The sequence below is a fragment of the Diadema antillarum genome, unplaced genomic scaffold, assembly GCF_040938485.1.
Source record: "Diadema antillarum isolate AM-2024a unplaced genomic scaffold, OU_Dant_1.0 seq00001370_RagTag, whole genome shotgun sequence".
NCBI lineage: Eukaryota > Metazoa > Echinodermata > Echinoidea > Diadematoida > Diadematidae > Diadema > Diadema antillarum.
In genome coordinates, this window is record NW_027272131.1 from 1,483,766 (window position 1) to 1,506,334 (window position 22,569).

Below are 22,569 nucleotides of genomic sequence, written 5' to 3' on the forward strand. Positions count from 1 at the left end.
TGGAATACTGGTTCACTAGGTGTTTGAGGGTAAACTAGTGTAAATTATTCATGGTAATCTGTGGGGGAATTTTCACCACAATCAAGGCAGTTTGAAGCTACCTTCATAGCTGAATTTTCAATCATAGTTTAAGAGTCAAAAGCAAAAAAAAAATAAGTACAAAATTTACAGTCTATCATTTCACAAAGATCAATAGACAAGGACTTCACATGCTTGAGATGTTCATTTGAGTGACACAATTTAGAAAGTTAGTGCTGCTCTGAAAAAAAAAAAACCTCCCCAAATGAAAATCAAATCTTGGGAGTGTACTGCCGTCATAACGTTTTGATAGTATGGCAGAGACTCATAGGAAAAGTCTCACGCTGACGATTTGTCTGAGATATGGCAAATCGCAGGATTATCCTACCATGGACCAGGACAGTAATAAAAGCAATTCAATGATGTTTGCTCTTCCCCGAGTTAGCTTTGAGGGAATCAAAAACCGGAGAAAACAAAGATGTTGGCAGTGGTGTCTACCTCTGGAGTCATTGCTACATGGCATGACTAATTGCACTTTACAGTTGCACCTGACTTGTCATCACGTAAATGAGTTTGTCGAGCGGTACATGGGATAATTCGTGTGCAAATTAGCGAGGCTGCCAATGTTCCCTTGTCAAAATCAGGGAGATTTCAAAGAGCAATAAGGGAGACTCTTGAGTGTCATTGTGTGACCGCCCAGCTCGAAACCCGCAGAAAGTCACAGATTAGGATTCTCTGTTATGGACCAAAATGCGTCGTTTGGATTGATAGATTCAAATTTGTAAAGTTTATCTTACCTTGGAGAGTAAGCTTTACTCTACCTACTGTCAAAATTGGTGGCTTAAAACAAAACCAAAACAAAATATGAGCAGTCTTTCTGGACCATGGTTTTGTTTTGTTTTGTTTTGTTTTGTTTTGTTTTTTTTAATAGACAGGCACGGCTTTCACTGTGAAATAGAACACAAATTTTCACTGATACTTCTGCACAGCACACCTAGGTGACCCTAGTCTTTAAACCTCTTTCCTCCCTTGTCTTTGAAATTGCACCACCTAACTCTTTCTTATTTCACTCACTTTCTGAGAGAGTTTGGACGGTCCAATTTTAACAAGTTTTATACCATATCAAAGCTTAGAGCTTCCTCTTTTAAACTATACAATGGAGAAAAGTAAAATTCATTTTTGCCTACTTTTTATAGGTTTTGAGCTGGGCGGCCACATTAATGCAAATCCATAGGCCAAAATAATGTCTAACTTTAGGGACGCTTTTGTATCCTATTGCTTAGGACATGAACAGAAATGTCCATATTTTTTGTTTGCTTTGTTTTGTTTGTTTGTTTGTTTGTATTTTACATGGAGCCTTTAGCAGAATCACAGAAACTTGACAACTCTGGTATCTGTGTGTGTGTGTGGGGGGGGGGGGGGAGGAGGAGAGGGTTCAAAAACATGACATCACTACGTGTTCCTCTCCTGCTCAGACTGAACATAATCTGCTCACATCCAGAGCAAGCTCATGATCTGGGGTATACTAATCCATCAAATCCTACAATGCTGGGGGTACTAATCAGTATCAATGTACAAGTCGCGACCACGGGAAGAGCAGAAGTGAGACCCTGTATAATTTCCAAAATCTATTCCACAAATTCTGAAATCAGCAATATATGTAGTACAGTTGCACTATGAGCATTGTTCTTAATGTATGTAAGACATAGCAGACTTACACATACAGTTGTAAGTAAACCACTCTACCAAAAAGGCATAATTTTCACTAGCTTGTGTATCTTAGGGCTGTTGTTTTATGAAGAAAGTATTGATTACTGCCTACATAAAGGCAGAAACATAAACTTAGGCAGGGTAACAAAACTGATATAGGTTCCATAATCAATTTCATGCTTACATCAATAATTCAAAGAGTGATCACAAAATACAGGCATGTATTCCACACAGTCCATATATTGCAGTAGACATGATGGGGTCTAAATCATTGCTGATTCTTCACTTTTTTCTGTTTAGAAGAATTAATGAAAGAGCTCTCAATAATTTTAGCAGGTAGTAACATAAAAAGCTACAAGAGTCTGTCAAAACAATTCTGCTACATATAATCACTGCAACTGCAAAAATACAGCAATGATAATTACGTCACATGCAAGATGATTAAGCTGTCTGATCAGATGTTGTCATTGCTAAAGCGTCACTACAAAAAGAGCAAAACAAACATGCACAAGTTGACAATGTGCGACACCTACAATCAAGTCTTTAATTTGTGTCAGCTCTGATGGCACAAATTCATTGCCAGCTTTTGACGCAAAAGGGCACAAATCTCTTGACAGCTTTGCAGATGAGCCCGTGGAGCTTCGAACGATTTACGAAAACCATACATTCCAACACGCAGGCAGCCCCTTGCCTAATCCAGCCGTTCACTTCACACCTTCCGGAATACTGAATCAATTAAGGGGCTGATTAACCAGGAAAGGCCTCTGTACAGAAGGCAGTGAGGGAATGGAAACAATTCAGGAAATGCCAATGGAGCTCTCTGAGATTCCCCAATCCCCCTCCCCCCAACCCCCTCCCCCAAATCCCATCCTCTCTTTGCCATGCAATTGGGGCCCTCATTACATAAGCTGATAATAAGCCTGACACATTCATTGCCAGGTATGTAGGCACCCAGGGACCAATCATGCTAACAGAAGCGATACTTCCCTTCATATCACACATGGGAGAACAGGTGGCTTCTTCAGTCCTTCCTCACCCTTCCTCAGCATACATCATAGTCTATATCAAAATTGTAACACCCCCTCCCCCCCCCAAAAAAAAAGACAACTACATGTCGTTGTAGCAGTTAATGTGTTTTCATTTTTTCCCTATAATCAAGGACATCAAAGCCATTACTTACTGTAATACAAGGAATGTTCACGTGCATTTTAATTTCGCTAATTTCGCGAGAGCCAAGATTCGCGAAATTAAAATGCAAGTGAAAGTTCTTGTCTACACTATATGCATTGGATGTTAGAGGGAACTCACAAAAAAATTCATGCCCGGAAAAAGGTCGTCGCCCCTAATTTGAGAAAATTTCATGCCATGAAAATATTGTGTTTTAAAGTAATCTAGCTCCTCCAGAAGGCATGGATATTTGCCTTGACATATATCCTAGTCAAAAGTTGAGGGAATTTGTGCTTTTGATAACAAATTCTAATTCATGAAATTCCTTACATTCTTTCTGTATACTGTTCTACTATTTGGTTCCCATATAGAAAGGGCAGAACATGAAATTTAACAAAACTTTAGGTGCTTATGCCTTTGGAATGGGTAGTCTCATTTTCATCAAACTTTAAATAGAGTTTGTTTGGTTTTTTTTTTTTTTACTAATCACTCTGTATTCACTGAATCCATAAACGAATATATGTTGGGGGAAACTTCCCTCGTAACGGCTGGAAAGTATACCCCACATGCAAACACTACTGCTATGGGGGCCACAGACCACCTCTCTGCATTTACCCCTTTCAATTCGCTGCTTCCAAATATCGGTCACATCTGCACGCATGACTGTCGCCCATGTTTGTGAAAGAGTTAGAGGGAACCTTACAATATCACAGCAAGCCCAGTGACTTCTAATGGTCAGAGAGAAAGATAGGGAGAGAGAGGGATCCTCTTCGGTTTCTGCCAAGAATTGCTGGCAGAGAACGGAAGCATCTGTCCTCTCGTCGGAGGGGTTCCGCCCACTCATCTCTCTGTCCCTTTTCACCAGACGCAGCACGCCTAAATCGCATCCCATTATTTTTGGCAGCTACAAGTCGGCCAGCGATCAAAATAGAAACATTGCAGGGAGGGGGGTTCATCTAAAATATCAAACCTTAAAGTCAAAATTCCTTCCTTTTTTTTTTCTAATCAAGAAATGAAGAGTAATCTGCTGTTTTACATGCACCTAGTGGATCATTGTCCAATGTTCTTGTGTTTATGCACATGCTTCCTTAATTCTATAGGGCAATGATTTTTTGCTTGATCAAATAATGGACTAGCTTGAACCAAAGTTATGACTTTGGATCATTCAACATCTCTGCTACATAAGATAGTGATGCGATCAATGCAACTGTTCCTAAACGCTCGATGAGGTGGTAATGTCCAGTAGAACCCACATTGCAAATGCTTCAGGCATTCCCCACAAGGGGCATCCACAATCGTAACTCTCAAATTTAAGATGACGTAATCGAGCAGATGTGCAGCCAACAGGCCACAAGAACAGTGCCCTGTCGATGCAGGCATGCACCACCAGAGTCGGCGCTCGAACGGTTGCCAAGCCACGTCACTCTTACTGGTCACCGTAAGGTCAGGCCGGATGAGATCATCACAATGACAACCTTTGAAAATAGGGCACTATCATCGGCACACACCTATTCTGTTCCACCAGTGATGGCAAATGCCTAGTCTTAGGATACGGGGAAGGACATATTAACAACCATGAAAAGAAAGTGCCACAACCTCAGAGACATCTTTGACTTCTTTCTCCTTAACTTGACCTTTCAAACTTCCTTTGCATGTGGTTGCTGACTACAATACCTGCATTTTATCATATATAATACCTGCACTTAAGCACATATCTAAACTATGAGGACAACAGATCTTCAGACTTCAGGTGGTAAACCATTTGGCAAAATTAAACACTTCAACTCCCCCATGCTTTTCTCCCAGTAGTTTAAAAGCTCAAACATTCTGGCAATCAATATTTTACCTTGAGTCACTTTCAGTAAAATTCGCTTCAGTATCACTAATTTCTCAGATTATACTCTCACGGTATTTTTGTTCACAGTTCAGGGTCTCACAGATTAGCTTTGGCAAACAATTTTCTTTTCAAGCACTCCAACCCCAAAGAGTTTATGTTTGATGATCGGTATCCATACCTCAAGACATTTGCTAATCTCTCTTGCAACCACAATGATCACAAAGGTATAAGAAACTTTGATTTTCACCCATTAAGGCATTAATGTTGGGAACTGCATTAAACTGTGACCATCATTGTGTTGGGTCTAGAGACATAAAAGTATGAATCAATTCAGACACTTTAAGATCCTCTTTCCAAATACTAGTAGATAAATCCTACTGGGTTTGGCTAAGAAAAGTCCATGACAAAGGCATGCATGTAAGTAAAATGCAAGTTAAACTCAGTAAATAAAATAGAAAAACAGAATATTGATGATTGCTTTGAAGTATTGTAAATATATAAGATTTCACTGTTTACATCATTCACTTTCATTAGACTACTGCCTACTTCAGGCTATGGCATGTTTACATTTTTTTTCTTTTAAATCCCACTGCTCCTCATGTGCCATATCAGTTCATTCTGCCATGTGACAGGCTATTTCCTCAACAGCAAGGGGCCAGGACTGGCTGCTTAAAGTATGTGTGTATGTGTGTGTGTGTGTGTGTGTGTGTGTGTGTGTGTGTGTGTGTGTGTGTGTGTGTGTGTGTGCATGATCATGTTATGAAAACTAGGTACCCTCGCACACATAAATATAAATAGCTGGGAATACAGGAAAACCCGATCGCATTGGGTCCTACTAAAAATTCTGAGACGTTTCCGATGCAAAGTTCAGTAATGGCTGCTTCCCAGAAAAACTGTGATGTGATTTTCTATTTTCTGGAGGTTTCTTCTTCTCTTTCTTTTCCCTCATCAAGTTTAAGACTACTCTATTTGAAACCTCACTTAAGCAGGACTGGGAGGTGAATTCTGGTATCAAACTCCTAACAAACTCTGAAATCAGAGGATTCTCCTGTACAACAAAACACAAGACTACAGCTGGTTTACATCCATAATTTTGAGAGCACTGATCCTGGCACCCCAAAACAGACTGGGGTTAAATATAGCCTAAGCTTCCGGCACAGAAAGCACATTGATAATGACGCCAAAGGCCATGGGGGGAAACTTGAGGGGAAAGTCGGCACGACGAAGACGGACAGCAACAACAGAGTGCTTCGAAGAATTGACACACAGAAAGATGGCAACAAATGATTAAACAGACATTCAAACAAACACACATCAAAGTGAATAAACATAAAAACAAGAACAATTCTAGCATGAACATACCTTTAAAGGCAGTTACACACTCAAGTTCATTACTTTGTTTCTAAGGTGCAAACAAAAGTGAACAATACGACAAAGTAAAAGAAATAAGGAAGGAAAGAAATAATCAGATGGATAAGAAAGTTACAAAAAACACACAGAATAAAGAAAAGAGAGAAGCATAATAGGACAGGGAAGAAAGGGAGCTGTGAAAAAAAAAAAAAGTAGAAAAATGATGAATCTAAGATAAAATACTGAAAGAGAAAAAAAAAAATAACCCAGGAAACAACTGTCAACAAAGGCTACGTATAGGCGAAAAAAAAAAATTGTCAGTGTGAACACAGAAAGTCTAAAAAAACTACCACTAACTAAATGATAATAAGCAAGAAAGGGCTGAGATCTGTAAAAGAAAAGATAGACTAAAACAATATGAGACTAAAAGACAAAGCAAGACATGACAAAAGGAAATGAGGGGCACATTTGTCTTTCCACTCGACTATCCTTCTCTCATTGATGGAAGGAGCAGGCCCATAAAGATAGAGCAGAGAGGGAAACAATGGGTAGTAACAGTGGAACGAATGGGATTAATACATTTATTTAAGGAAGCTTACATGACGCCGTCAATTCCTGTGGGACCACGGTCGATTCTCTGCCGGTATGCGTGGGGTCCCCGGTCTGTGGCGGCTCACTGCGATCAGCGGAAGTCCCTCTCCGCAGATCGACGTCACCGAGCACGGTTACCGAGGGAACGGAGTCTACACGCACCCTGGCTGCTTCCTCTGTGTAGCCCCTATTGCTAGCAAGATGGGGGGGTCAAATTGAATGCGACAGTACAGGACGCTGGAGTATGTATTTCAGTCCATACACACATGCACACACATGAACCAACCATGCACAGATATGCACACACACCCACATGCATGCACGAATAGATCGGGAGCACTTCTATCCACTGGCACAAACGCTCTGCATTGCAAAAACGTCCCCTCCGAGTTGAGAACATAACGCATACCAACGTGGACCTGGACTCAGACGACTTGGATTAGGTTTTGTGGGAACATGGTCAGAGTCGACACGTCTTGTGGTATTCTGACCTTGTGCCAGATTTAAGATTTGGATATTAGCTGGCTTAATTGGCAAAGCGTGCTCCTGACGTTTGGACAACAGGCTTGTTGGCAATTGATCTGCTGTGTTCACACATTCCTTGTTATCGTACAACAGAAAAGGGATTAATTGCCTGCTTCTTTAATGTACACCACAGCAGTTGAGAGGGTGCAAGCATTATCCGACAAAGCAAGCAGCAAAATATAAACACGACTGACGGGCATGCATACATTTCTTACGGTCTGGTAAGTACTCGGATAAAACAAAAAAATGGACAGCCTCAGGGGTTTTTTTCCCATCAAAAAATGTAAAACAGATATGGCTCGGATTTCCTATTCTTCAGCAATGTAATGACTGTTACTCAGTTTTTAATGATGCCAGATAAGATTAATACAAGAAAGAAGGAACCAATAAGCTAGTTTGGGTATCTTCCACCAAAGAAAGAGAAATATAAGGTCTAATCATATGGAGATTCCTGTTAGAGGAAAATCTAGCATGCAACATACAATTTATTGTGGCCTTGGTTGAGATCAATTACATGTAATGCTCACAAAGCCACAATTACTGGTATCATCATTTTTAGTGCAGTTGGTTTTTTAGTTTTCAGCATAATGCTGTGGTACGAGTGCTGTAAACAAATGAATGGTACAGTTTAAAGGGGAATTCCACCCAAATATATATGTGGATTGTGTGAATGCAGAAATATTAGAAATTTGAGAAGTCACAGTTGGAAAACAATATTATTCCCTATGCCTTCTGAAAAAGGAAAGTTTGTGTTATCTTATTATGCTAAAAACATGAAAATATGTTGACTTAGCATTTTCTTCCCTTTTATGGGTAAACTTGTGAGGTTATGATGTGATCTCTGCAGAGTTGTGTGTGTGGTTGCAACTGATGACTATCATTCTGTTCATCTCATTTCACTCTAGATCCATAATCTATAAACTATATCTTTAATCTTTGATCTATACAGCTAACTCAAGCATGGAGTAGAATTGTACTTGAAAGCTAAGATTGACCATCTTTGGACTCAACAGACTTGGTTGTTTCTGATCTGAAAAGATTGAACTTGCGAAGAGGCATCATAACAGTTGAATGAATAAAACAGCAAAATGCACAACTGGTGCTGCTGGGTGGACAATGCATGGCTCATGGCTAGAAGAAGGATAACTTCATTATAGAAAAGAATGGATGTGTTACTTTGAAATATTGAAAAGCTATGTTAAAGTCATTTCACAAAAGAGCTGCACGTTGCCTTGTCACAATTTTCATGGTGATGAATCTTTGAAAGTGCTGGTACCTCAGTTCATTGTCACAATTTTCATGGTGATGAATGTTTGAAAGTGCTGGTACCTCAGTTCATTGTCGACGACAGTTGGTGCATGGCACACAATCTTTGCGGGAGACTTCACACTTTTTGTCCTGACTTCAACCTCCGCTTGACCACTGTCCAAGTGCTGACCACTCGCATCAACGAGGAGGACAGGAGATCCTGTGGCTGCAGGAATGTGTCTGATTGGTGTCTAAAAAAAGGGGGAGAGAAAATAAAATTATATGTATGTCGTTTGAGGAGAAGAATAGCAAATAATGTTCTGTGATTATGCATCTATTCTCTGCCTTTTCAGCATTTCTACACACATTTTTCTTGAACGTGACTTGGAGTTCACTTGGGCATGTCCACAACCACATCCTGGGTTTTTCCTCCCAGGCAATGACACCATCAGATTTCGGCTTAGAGTGTGCCATGATTATTCAAAGGCCAATCCATGGTCCCACCCATATAAATATCCAACAAATCAATCAGGATATTCTTTTCTCCCCCACCCCACCCCCCCTTCTTCAACCCCCTAAGATCCAAGATGCTACATAAGCACTTGCCCAATTGTCTGGGGCAAGTGAAAATCAACATCGGGCAAGTGTTTTGGAACAGTAAGAAGAAGAAAATGCTTGCCCAAATTGGGCAAGCTAAAAATTTTAAAGCCACCTTTTCAACTCCCCCCCCCCCCCCCCGCCTACAAAGTCAACCATGCAAAAGCCCATAGATAATGATTGTTTAGTGATGCAACTCGACTTACTAACTTTATTTCAGCAAATTTTCAACACTTGCTTGCGAATCAAGGTGTGCTGTTTATTCAAATGATTGTGTTTTAATTACTTTACAAGTGAATTTCTAAATCAGTTTCTTTTATTTTATAACTTTATTTTGGGCAAGTAAAAAGTCATGTTTGGGTAAGTGTTTTGCAACAATTTAAAAATCTGCTTGCCAAACCGGGCAAGTGGTACAAAAAAAGTTTTGTAGCATCCCTGCGAGTACTCACCCTATGATGGCCGACATACTCCCTGTCTGAATCGGAGAGTTCCAGGATGTTGGTGGGTGACGGTTTCAAGGGAGAGTGTGGTGGGGAAGAATTCCTCTCAGCTAGGTACTGATGAGAGGGTGAGTCCCTGTCAGAACAAGTCAAGAAAAATATTTAAAAAGAGAAAGAGGTGGGAGAAAAAGAGATGAAGATGGGGGGGGGGGGGGTGAGAGTAAAAATGGGGTCGTGAAGAGAGTGGGGAGAAAAGAGGAAGAAAACAAGAGAGAGAGAGAGTGGTTACAGGAATTTATTTACAAATACTGCAGTTCGTGTTGCACTTATAGTAATTTTATGGGAAAACAGTGATGAAAAAACCAAACAAACAAAAAACAAACAAACAAACAAACAAAAAACATATTGATTACCATGTAATACAACATTGCAAGATATTGACCAACTTGCTACTGCATACAAAGTTGTTTCTAACCTGTTTATATATGCATTTAAGTAAAAGTGGGAACAAATGTGTAATTTCCACAGATTGTACAGTGTACATTTTGTGAGACATTGCTGGTCTGAAGAGCTCCCTTGTAAGTTCTCAGATCACACTCACACATACACAAAAATACTGCAATATAACAAATTGGAAACCCCAAATTTTATCTATTGCATCATCTCATATATACTGACTGAATTTTCTGTGCTGGTAAAGCTGTGCATGGGTGAAGCTATATTAAAAACTGAATTAAAAACAAAAACAAAAACAAAAACAAAACTTAGCAAGATACATGTATAATGGATAGATCTTTGATGGGGTTAAAGTAACCATCAAGTATTCAGGTCTACTGGAACAAAGTTTCCCTTTGAAAAGTTTCCAATTGACAGAGGGGATCCATCTCCCACTGCTGCATATACGGGCCCACCCATATCAGTGTAAGGTTACAACGATAACGCCCCTTCTCCCTCGACAGCGCCATTGTTTACGCCAGCCCCCCTGGATATCTTGCAATGCGATACAGAGAAGAATTGAGCAGGCATTGAGAGAGGTAAGGCGATATGTGATGGATGGCTCTCCGTATGTCATTGGGGAACATAGAATGAGATCTATTGTGGATTAGCACATGTATGATGTATCACATATCAAAGTACATTCAGCAAGTGCACAATAACTGTAACTACACAGACTTCAAGCAAATACAGTTTGCAGGAATTGAACAGATGATACGCATATGAATACATCTTATCTACATACAGTATTTCGCTGGGGATGTGTTATTAGCATGTCATTAAAGATATTTGGGTTTTGTTGTTGTTGTTTTTTAGTTCTTTATAGTGCTGTAAGAAAAATGCAAGCAAGAGTGTCTGGTATGACATCATGAGATAAGGACAGCAGTATGCTTCAGTTCACACTCATTTCTTACTGAACCCAAACACAGTTCAATGGACAGAAAAGAAATCAAACAATTATTATGTTTCCTTCTTTGTGCAAAATCATAATGAAAATAGTATTATATAGCTTACCTCCTTGGCAATGGAGAGGATAGGTCACTTGAAAGGGATGGTGTCTGGTGGCTGAGATTAAGACTAGCCAAGGACTGGCGAGCCGGGCTTAGGGATCCACTGTTGAACTGTGATGCACTATGTGATATGGTGGTCAGGGTATCTACACGTATGTTTTAGTGGAAGGAATAAAAACAGTGAGGCTATCGGAGTGTCACAAAGCTTTGCTGCATGGATTATACCAACTAAAACCCCGAGAATATCTTTTAATGAAAGCGTGTGTTGCATGGGTAGATATCTGTGCATTATTTTGGTGCTTGCACACATTTCATAATCACATTTCTTTTTTCATGTAATTAAAGTTGAGACTGTGCCCTAAACATAGGAATGCAGACAAAGATTTGTTTTCATTCAGTAAATATATGAAAGCAAACATAGACTATCTATCACATAATCTATCTGATAAATCTACCAAGATCAAAAATCATAAATTTGTCCCTTATTAAGATATACTAACTTGTCTCACGTGATATGATCACACCGATTTTCTTTCAAAAAAATTGTTTCCATTTTGTTGGTGTAGTCAGATCAATGGTAGAGAACTCGATTTCCATTTACATTACAACCATCCATTTTCAAGAGAAACAAAATTAGTAAGTTTGCCCATCCAAATTTATTACATCACAGTCTATATATATATATAGCATTGCCCTTGGTTATTCTTGTCCTGTAAAGCCAGATAAAGCTGAACTCACCGATACTGGTCGTCTCAACTGATGGTGGGACGGCATAAACAGTGAGACTGTCTGGAATGAAAGCATCGTTTACCAGGCGACCTTGTGCCAGGGATCTGTAAACATAGGAGCACTCACGGTCACGTATCAATAGAACACGGCCAATTACAAAGCACTGTCATTATAAGCATCAAGAAGGACTAGACAGTGAGACTGTCTGGAATGAAAGCATCGTTCAACAGGCGACCTTGTGCCAAGGATATGTAACCATAAATGTACATGAGCACTCACGGTCATGTATCAATAGAACACAGCAAATTACAAAGCATTGTCATTAAGCATCAAGAAGGACGAGTTGTTTTGTGAGCTATATACTTTACATTTTTGTAGTTGTTACAGTGGGAAGGAACTATAAAAAGATGAAACAGGGGGAGGGGCTTCATATTTGTCATGACTTTGAGTTAAATGTGATCTTGATGCAACTTCCTGGTCATGTGCCTTGAAGGTATTGCATCACCTAAATTATCAGGAGCACTGAAAAAAAAAATAGAAAAAAAAATAACGCTTTTTCTCTCTTACTCTAGTCTTAGTCAATGTGCACCTTTGTGCAAGTTCATTCACCGGCTGTGTTGGTCCGGCGGCTCTTCTTTATAAAGAGATCAATTTAGGTCAATATAAAGCAAGCAGCCCATAATTCGACCATAAATTTAACACCATCCAAAATTTGACCACTGGCTGTTATCATGCAATACCTATTGCTATGGATAATTTTCTGCACGCAGTCAAGTTTTGGCAAGGAGCCGAACCTTGGTGCTTTTTTTTTTCAGATCAATGTAGAAACTAGAATCTAGTGGTATGTACATTAGTAGTACCTAGAATTAGAATCTATAAGTTTATTGAATTAACAATTAGTCCTGTTAATATCATTTTGAGGTCTAAATTAATTCATCATCATGCCTTCATTTATGTCATGATGACTGAAAGTGATGATTGATGATGTATCATGTGATAACATGAGTCAATTTTTTTAATAGTCATGAATATGATCATGATCTATCAAAGAGATTTGTTTTCCTCTCCACCACTAGAGGGCGAACAATACAATGTGTCAATGCCATTGGTGTCAGTGATTTCATGGGGGCTGCCATTACCCACTTAGTAATGGGGAACTTTGCATACTGAAGTGGCATTTTTGCAGCGCATATACGCACTTCTGAGTTCTTACGAGATTGATACGATACGCACTAAGTCACTTCTTGATTTGGCTGCTAAAGCTGCTCCTCGTTTGCTAGCATGTTAACACTGTTACAAGTGTTAGCATGAGGGGTGAGCTGAGCCTAACGCTTCGTCGTCTTCAAAGTGCTCACAAAACAATAGTAAATTTACAGGGTGTATGCATACTGTCTAGTACTCCACACTCTCTAGATAGCAGTTACTATTGGGGAAAAGCTCTCTGTGATCTATCATCTTCTCCAGCATTTATCCAGTACAAAGTGTCAAATTAGAATTTTGGTCTAGACTCTATTCTACTTTATAGCAATGAGCTACTGTATACGCTATAATTTTCGCGTACATAATTTTTCGCGAATTGCTGATGTCACACATTTTCGCGAGTGGTTAAATTCGCGATTGAGGGACCAGAGAAAATATGAAGCGGCAAAGAAAGTGTGAATTTTCAACTTACTAGCAACGAATGCTACCACAGCTACTGGGCTGTGTATACTAGTAGTTAGACGTGGACATGCTATATGTACGTAAACAAGCTTTGTACGTAAACAAGCTTAGCCAGTATGGTCTGTTCGGTAAGCCGTAAAAATGTTGGTATCGTCAAGGCAAGGGATTCATTTTTGATGGTAATATTTTCGCGTGTTGTTAATTTCGCAAATAGCTCCCGACTCGCGAAATTCGCGAAAATAAAACCCACGCGAAATATATAGCGTATACAGTAGTATGATTGTTGTTCCAATGGTAAATGTGATCGTGTACAGCAGGACTAAATTTATATCTCTGCGTTAACCATTAACTAGATCTACAGTACAGTACAGTAATTCAGTTCGGGAAACCCACTCACAAGGGGGGCCCCTCCTTATAAGTAACCCGTCCCCCTTATAAGTAACCCCCGGGGCACCCCTTATAAGGAGTCTCCACGCTTTTTTGCAATGCAATGCGAAAATGAAAGGACTGCGGCAATTCACTTGATTATGTCCATAAAGCTTCACAAGTTTCCTAGTTACTCACGAAATTTGAGCAAAATCGGTTCGAGGCATCATATCTAAAATCATGGATTTAAATGCGATGTCAAACGACTTTCGTTCATTCAGGTGGCTTTAAATGAAGGAAAAATAACAAAAGTAACGAAATAGTCAACCACCTACCTTTGCAATTGGTATGCATATTATACAAAAGGATACGTTCCCATAGGGTTGTCCAGTTGAAGTTGTCCCTAAACAAAAATCTTAAGTTGAAACTTGCAAGTTTCGCCGATGAAGCTTGAAATTTCCAACAGCTCCCGCATTCAGCAAGTTGTTCGCTGAACAACCCTATGGGAACGTATCCTTTTGTATATATGCATACCAATTGCAAAGGTAGGTGGTTGACTATTTCGTTACTTTTGTTATTTTTCCTTCATTTAAAGCCACCTGAATGAACGAAAGTCTCCGTACTCAGTCGCCACGTCTGCACTCAAGCATTGCCGCGCCGCCGCGCCTGGCGACACTCACGCCAGTAATCGCTCGCATTTCAGCATTCGCATGGGTCGTTTGACATCGCATTTAAATCCATGATTTTAGATATGATGCCTCGAACCGATTTTGCTCAAATTTCGTGAGTAACTAGGAAACTTGTGAAGCTTTATGGACATAATCAAGCGAATTGCCGCAGTCCTTTCATTTTCGCGTTGCATTGCAAAAAAAGCATGGAGACTCCTTATAAGGGGTGCCCCGGGGGTTACTTAAGGGGGACGGGGTTACTTATAATAGGGTGTCTGGTAGATTTTTGCAACTGGAGAAATACAAGTCATTTCACACTAAAACATACATATCCATAATGTCCATAGTTTACATAATACATGTGCAAAATTTCTCACCATAATCATGAATAATAGTGAAGTTATGAGCAAATAAAAACAGGGTATTTTTCATCCTCACGCTGTCAAAACCTTGGCGAAAAAGTGGGTCGCGAGCGTAATGAAATTCACTGTCAAGCGCACTCCAGTGGGCGGTGCTATTCACTGCGTTCATCACATTCAAAGCGCGCGTGTTTCTAAGGCTAAGCGCGCATCCTTGTCAGCTAGCACACACCTACCCAGCCAGCTGTGTTACGTGCGAGGCCCGCTTCGATCCCGCGGCACGCACTTGTACTTGCACTCGCACGCGATTTGTACACACGGGTTTACGTACGAGACCGATGACCCATCATACATACAAACGTAGGTCTAACAGCGCGGCGGAGTAAAAGCGCACACAGTAGTAGTGCATGTGCGATATGTAGTACAGTGTACATGGAGACGCGCACATGTACCGGTACTCACGTTACGTACCGGCGGTGCGCTATAGCAGCTAGGTGCGGAGGCTGAACATCGTACCTATGCATGCAAAACCGACTCGACTGTATGGAGCTTTGCGTAAGTGCGCGCCGTAACCACGAGTCATGGCGTGTAACTACGTGTCTAGACTTGTAGGCCCCGCCTCGCTTAGTTCGCTGATGCTGTTACTATGCTGACAAGGGTATCTTAATCGCTATTTCGCGGGTTTATCCTGGGGAATAAGCGAAAAACCAATGCTATTTTTGGATTCAGCACCATTGAATCCTCCTACACTGGTATGGCCAGTTTCACAGTCGGACGGAACAGCCGAGTTATAGCGATGTTTAGGCTTAAATCTGAATTTAGGTAGCAATACGTCTTGATATCTAAACTCGGCGTAGGACAAGAAGAATGAGACCACCACAAGCTTTCATATGATACCAAATTTATGGAGATTTGTTCCCGGGATAAACCCGCGAAAATGCCCGAAAGGTGATTTTAAGCCAAAATTGTGGGTCCACTTTTTGACCGAACGCGCGCCCTACGTTTGCCCATTGCCCAACACGCACTGAACGCATCTGGTAGTCGTAAGTTTATTTGAAAATGCTAGCGCTTTTGCATTCAAAATGTGACTTTCTAGATATCATTTAGTATCGAAGATAATATGATAGATTTCTCTTATTGTAAAAAATGTTTTGAAGTAGTTTTATGTTCTGTAGATGCATATAGACCTAGAAAATCTAGTTCAAAGATGACTTGTGAACTCGCGACTTTTGCGTGAATTTCGAAGGGGATGACAAAGCGCATCGCGCTACCGACGCCCTACTTATAAGGGGGACGGGTTACTTATAAGGAGGGGCCCCCCTTGTGAGTGGGTTTCCCGAACTGAATTACAGTGATATGGAAAAGGAACTTCAAGAAATCGAAGGAAGCCACCTCGATTCTTGACGTGAAATGCCTACACAATCACATTTACTATTTAGACTACGATTTCAGTAATTCATGTTCATTTCACCACAACATGAAATTACATGAATGGGACTGCACGACAGAGTAGACGAACCTGGAACATACAAAGCTTGCATTGCTACAAGATTGGGGAAGATATTTGGCATGGGTGACTGATGAACAAACGAAAGGGTGGTTCCAAACCTGTTTTGCTTGGCTCCGACATTTTCTATTGGTGCTGGCTTGTACAGCGCTCGTTTAGAGGAGTCCATTCTTCTTGATCCGACCCTCGCTCCTCTCAGTATGTGCACCGCGGCATATCAAGTTCGGTCGTTCGTCTCGTTGTTTTCGTACACATTTTATATCCCCATGATATATGCCTTTACCAAAGAGCGTACCTTTGTTATTTGGCGCCCGCCGCGCCGACGAGCTACTTCTCCGAATGAGGGCGCTAGCGCTAGCTAGCACTGCCGTGCTTGTTCGATTTTCCAAATTTTCAAAGTGAAGTTTGACTACAGCATAGGACCCCCAGATAATTATTCGTAATTTTACACCAAATTAATAAATAGGCCTATTCAAGAAAATTATCAGTCTAAATTACATCTGAACAGAAAATATAGACACATTCTAAACCTAGTAATTAGAGAAGTAAGTAATGCAGACTACTGTTCAATAATGACGCTAATGCATGGTTTATTGTTATAACATTTTATAAATATGTAATATTGCGAAGTCAAAGTAACTTTTACTCTTTGAGGATGTCGAAGCCCCCAAGTATAGGTAAGGCAGAGAGGTAATTTCAAAGAGAGACCACTATAATATTGCGTAAAACTGGGGCGAGAAAACAAAATGCGGAGAAAAGGTAATAAGTTTGTATAGAAGATTAGGTGCTCGATGAAAAGACAGGTGTTGTGACGTTAAAGAAAGAAAAAGACCCTAATAATATTGCGTCGAGAGCATGTCATCGCTCATGGGATATAGATTACAATATGATAACCTGTTTCCGCAGAGGCTGTGGAACCGGGGAGCTGCTGCGAGTGCAGCCACCCCTCCCCATATTCGCATTTTCGGTAGTAACAAAACAAACATAATGAACAAACTCGTACAAAGACATGAAACAAGACTAAAGAACAAACAGAACTTTAACAGCAATCGAATTGTTCCATTTTGCTGACCGAAAACTCTAACTTGATTTTAAAGCTATCCACCTGTAAAGAAACAATTTCCACAGATGTCTCTCACAAGTCATTATTTCACAATGAAATTACGTATATTTTTTAATAACCCGGGTTGTCGAAATGGTCGAATTTGACAAACCAACACTCAGTGTAGAAGTTCATTAATTGAGATGAGACTATGAAATTGATAAATCCCGGCAGTATTGATACAGGAACAATCAACAAAAAAGAAAGTAAAGCCATATCACAATATTACTGTATTTAACGTTGTCTATGATACAACACGCGATGGATCGTCATCTGAATCAATACTATTTTAACTATTATGATTATGCTTGTCATCAATTTTGCCACATGCTTAAGTGTTGAATGTATTAACTTTTGTAAATGCAATATAGTAAGAATTGTATAAATTCATATTAGTTTTAATAAAGTAGTAATAAAAGTCCTTTACACTATAACATAGCAGTTACATGCAGAGAAAAGGTATTCATACTCATCTTGAATACAACTGGAAACCGATGGGCCACAAAATATCATTCAAGTGTCTTTGAGCAGGGAGGTGAGACCTCCCTGGTCTGCGTAATACAATTCCTGCTAAATCATGATCAGTTTGTTGGTTTTTTGTTATCTTATGAATAAAGTCTTGTAGTTATGTTCGAGTTAGCCCATATTTGGATGAAGTGATGGTCACCGAAAACCAGCAATCTGCTGGATATTGTTATAATTCAATAGTTATCATTGCTATACTTCTGCTAATGCGACGTACTGATAACTGATAATGACGTAAGTGATGATTATCATTATCATACAGAATTATAGTTAGTCGTTTATCGTTATTATTATCATCTTTTCGAGCGTGCATTACGGTGGCGTTGCATTGTGTGTGTGTGTGTGTGTGTGTGTGTGTTGTTGTTTTTTTTGCGCAATAAGTTAAGAGGAATATTATAGGTCATGCTGATTTACTGAACCAAAATGACGAGCTATAAGTACACAACTTTTTGCTCCTATGAAGTGCCCTCATAATACGGATGTGGCTTGTTGAATTATCTTTACATGCATAATGGGATGAAATAAGAGAAGACGTGAAGGAGTTAAAGGGACAGTTCAAGACAAAAATACTTGAAGGGTTTAAGCACGACAGCGGACGAAACGCGTTTATTTCCATAGCATGTTTTTTCTTTTTTCGAATGTCATAATACTTCATTTCAGCCGTGACCTCAACAGCATAATCAAAGCAGTAAACTGTGATTAAGACGTCACTTTGGCTTGCGTATAAAGCAATATATACCATGGCAAGAAAATGTGGCATAAAAATGGACAATGATGATGACTTTAATCGTAATTGTAATAACAATAATTGAGGGGCGGATCCAGGAATTCCGCAAAGGGGGGGGGGGCGTCCTTACAAAATTGAAAAGGGGGAGAGGGCGCATGCGCCCCCATTTGTCTTTTTCTTTTTATTTCTTTCTGTTTTAACAAAAAATGATAATAAAGAGGGGGTGCGTCATTGCTAACAATAGTAACAAAAATGCTATTACTATTCTATTTTCATTGATCATTAGTACCACTATTAGTGAAAAATATGTCGATTTTTAAATATATTTTCCCAATATTGCCTTTCATGTTACGTCAAGAACTACAATAATCTTCTTCATATCCAGTAAAGGCTGAACCACAACAATTCATAACTTTTGAAAGGATTGTCCAGTTTTCCTCAAACTTTTGCTGATGTGTTCTATAGTCACTCACTCCAAATGCTATATTTGGGTGGTATTTCCCTTTATAAGATGTTGCAAAGATGATTTTCCTGGAAGTGGAAGTCATATTTTGTTACCCCTTATACAGGATATAGATTTTTCTTTCTTTGCTACATTGTCATGGGGCGACGGCAGCTGAACTAATTGACCTAATCTATAATTTGCACGCTACTCTTTTGTGGCAATGAAATATTGCTTTTCTCTTTAACTGTTTGTCTGACTTTGAAAAGAATATAATTTGTTCTGTTTGTTTGTCTCCTTGATTTCAAAGTTGGCATTTGAACTTGGAGTCGAGTGAACTATCTCGATTGAAATGAGGATCTCAAGAAGACGCATAGGCCTACTGGACACTATAAACAACAACACTGTGAATGCTATTTAGGCTATTGATAGGCCTAGAAGTGGCTCAAACGATACCGACAGACAGCTTCAGAAACAAGCAAGCAAGCAAGCAAGCAAGCAAACAAACAAACAAACAACGACGATACAACAACAATAATCAAGCACTCATTAAATTTTGTTTACATTCTGTGTTCGTTAATTCATATTTCCCCACAATGTTAAGCCGCGATGAGTTGCATAAAGGGAGAGCAAATTGTGCAGTGCAGATCTCACAATATAGTTTATGTTGTGATACATTTCATGATTTATGCAAATCCAGTTATTCTAAACTGCTATAAGTCCACCTTTTTGTCCGAGTTTCGAAGCCCTATCACATCAGCACCCTATATACATCCGATGTTTTGAAAATTATGATCTTTAAGCGTAATCGTCAGGGATGTAAGGATGCACTAAATTCGGAAGTTCGTAATCCACAATGGAAGGTCATTCACATCGTAATGGCATCCTACTGCATGTATAAGCACTGCCTTGTGAGAGACCCTAATGGCCCTAAGATAATCAACTCATAGTGGCGGATCTAGAGGGGGCGCACCGGGCGCGCGCCCCCTCTTAGTGTTCAAAAGAAAAAAAATGAGATGAAACCACGGAAACCCGGAAGTAGCACCAGAAATATTGTTTGCGCCCCCTTTACGGAATTCCTGGATCCACCCCTGAATCATCAACTCCTAGATGTTTGTTGGCATTCTTCAAGTCATTTCAGGGGATCGTGACTCGAGTGATGATGATGATGATGATGATAAGGCAACCATGATGATGATGGTGATGGTGGTGGTGATGATGATGACGATGTTGATGTTGATGGTCGGTAATGGTGGTGACAATGATATTGGACGGAATTTATAGTTTCAAGAAAGAAGAGAAGCCTGGTGAGAGAGGGAGAGAGAGAGGAAAGAGAGGGAAAGACAGAAAAGAGACGAAAAAGAATAAGGCCCTAGATAATGAAGAGCAGGAAGGAAGGAAGGAAGGAAGGAAGGAAGGTATAGGAGGAGGAGGAGGAGGAAGAGGAGGAGGAGGAAGATACCATCGAACACATAGGCCCTATGTTTTATTACATGATCATCTTAGCGTGGATCTAATAAAAGAAAGTCATAATACTCGATTCTAATTCACATGATCTGAGACTGATCTTATTGTAGTTTGAAGATCACGATATGTTTCCCCCTTGAATGGTGGTATGTAGCTTCCATCAAGATACGCTTGGTGGTGGTATCCCTTGCCGCCGATCCCCACTGGGCCCATGCCTACGTGTATAGTAAGCTAGATGCTGCGCCTGTACAGTACAGTACACGAGAGGCTGAATGCGACAAGGTGCATGCACGTCTTCTAAAAGTTGTCGTAAGTTCTGATACGTATTCGGTATTTGATTTCACGTGTAAGTGAAAGTAATTACTTTGTCGGACAGTAACCTAGTAGCTTTGCCTGAAACCTCTGTTATGACAGTTTCGTAGTTCCGATTTTTCAAGCAAAGGCGGGGTTCTTTATGCTCTGCTTTTTCACCTGTTTCACGTATTGAGGTCCGGTATGCGGACCTTGTACCCGCTGTACCTGCCGCAGCATCCCCGGTGGCAAGTGGTGTCTCATTGTTAAGTTGCGTGGCTAAACAGGGGACTACCTACCGGTACATGCTTCGCAAATTTATGCACATAAATGGCTTGAGAATTCACCTCGCTTTGAGCTACACCCTGCAAGCCAAGGCTCACCCGTAGGCCCACCCATGCCCCTTCTCATCATCCTAGCTCTCTCAGCTTTGTTTCTTTATATCAAAAACTTTTTCAAGTTCATTTTGTTCTTCCACTCATTCTCTTCAATTTTCCATCTTCTTGTTCATTGACCATTTCTGTTAACTTAAAGGGATGGGTATAGTATTTGGTGGAGATGAGGATTGGGCTCTAATTAACTTTTTGCGAGATACCAAGAAACCACTTATGAAATAATACAGAGCATGACATTCGAGGAGAAATTCAAAGTTTTTTCGATAAAAATTGGTTTTGGAATGGCTGAGACATCCAAAACAAAGTAAAACAAAGCGATCCTAATAAAAGGTGGGTCCCACCAAGCTTTTGTATTAAGGACTGCTCTGTTTTGGATATCTCGGCCGTTTCAAAACCAATTTTCATCTAATAAACCCTGAATCCCTCTTGAAGTTACATGCTCTTTCATATTTCGTAAAAGGTTTCTCATTACCAGGTACCTCACCAAAAATGTTAGAAACTTTAAAGTTAGGTCTCAACCAAAACTATATATTGTGATAACTTTAAGTTGAGATGGAGTTACAGGTTTCCAACTTTTTTATGAGATAATGAGAAACCTCTCCTGAAGTATGAAAGAGCATACAATTCTAAGAGGAATACAAAATTTATTTGATGAAAATAGGTTTTGAAATAGCTGAGATATATCCAAATCAAAGCAATCCCAACAAAAGGTGGGACCCACCTTTAGATAGGATTGCTTTGTTCTACTTTGTTTTTGGATATCTCAGGCACTTCAAACCCATTTTTTTTTTAATCGAATAAACTTTCATTTCCTCCTAGAAGTGCATGCGCTTTATCATTTCATAGAGCGATTACCAAGTATCTTGCAAAAAGTTGTGAATCCTCCCCTCAGCCAATACTAGACCATCCCTTTAACCCTTTTTGTGCTAAGGACTTGGGGCAGTATGTGTAATGCTATGGGATCTTAGCCAATAAGCACTCAAGGCATACAAGGGGTTAAGACACCTGATACAGACCTTGACAATAATCGAATACATGTATTGTTTGTAAAGTGTGCAATCAACAAACATGGGGGCGAGGTAGTGGATGTTTTTGTGGTTCCTGCATTTGGTTCCTGCATTTCAGCTTTTTTTTTCTTTGTGTGTGTCTGTGGGCCAAACACACCCATTTTGGGCATTGTTTGGGCATAAAGGAATGTGTTTTAGAGATACTGTATGAAGTATCTGTGCTGACAAGTTTATTCAGCAAGCTTCCAGTTATTGGTATCAAATTTGTATGGACTGACTGAAATCATGGAAAATGTGTCTTAAACTGTTTACTTCAGACTATTATGTTTATGTT

The 22,569-nt window shown here is 39.9% G+C and overlaps 1 protein-coding gene across 1 annotated transcript; it reads right to left on the reverse strand.

Moving 5' to 3' along the window:
• Positions 1–6,667: 6,667 nt before the first annotated feature.
• On the reverse strand, positions 6,668–16,479 carry LOC139708729 (uncharacterized). The gene is made up of 6 exons (XM_071620662.1): positions 16,381–16,479; positions 11,727–11,821; positions 10,993–11,134; positions 9,493–9,619; positions 8,528–8,697; positions 6,668–6,860 (listed from the first exon to the last, which is right to left on the reverse strand). Exons 1-6 carry the CDS (start codon positions 16,446–16,448, stop codon positions 6,668–6,670), a joined length of 795 nt encoding a protein of 264 aa, XP_071476763.1. The 5' UTR covers positions 16,449–16,479.
• Positions 16,480–22,569: the final 6,090 nt, after the last annotated feature.

Excerpts from the sequence above, each read along its gene's own strand:
- LOC139708729 (XM_071620662.1), bottom strand. The coding sequence starts at position 16,448 with ATGGACTCCTCTAAACGAGCGCTGTACAAGCCAGCACCAATAGAAAAT. Across the intron at positions 9,620-10,992 it reads TCCTCTCCATTGCCAAGGAG|GGACTCACCCTCTCATCAGT; the intron begins GTAAGCTATATA and ends TTGTTCTGACAG. Across the intron at positions 6,861-8,527 it reads GTCGTCGACAATGAACTGAG|GGGCTACACAGAGGAAGCAG; the intron begins GTACCAGCACTT and ends TGCTAGCAATAG.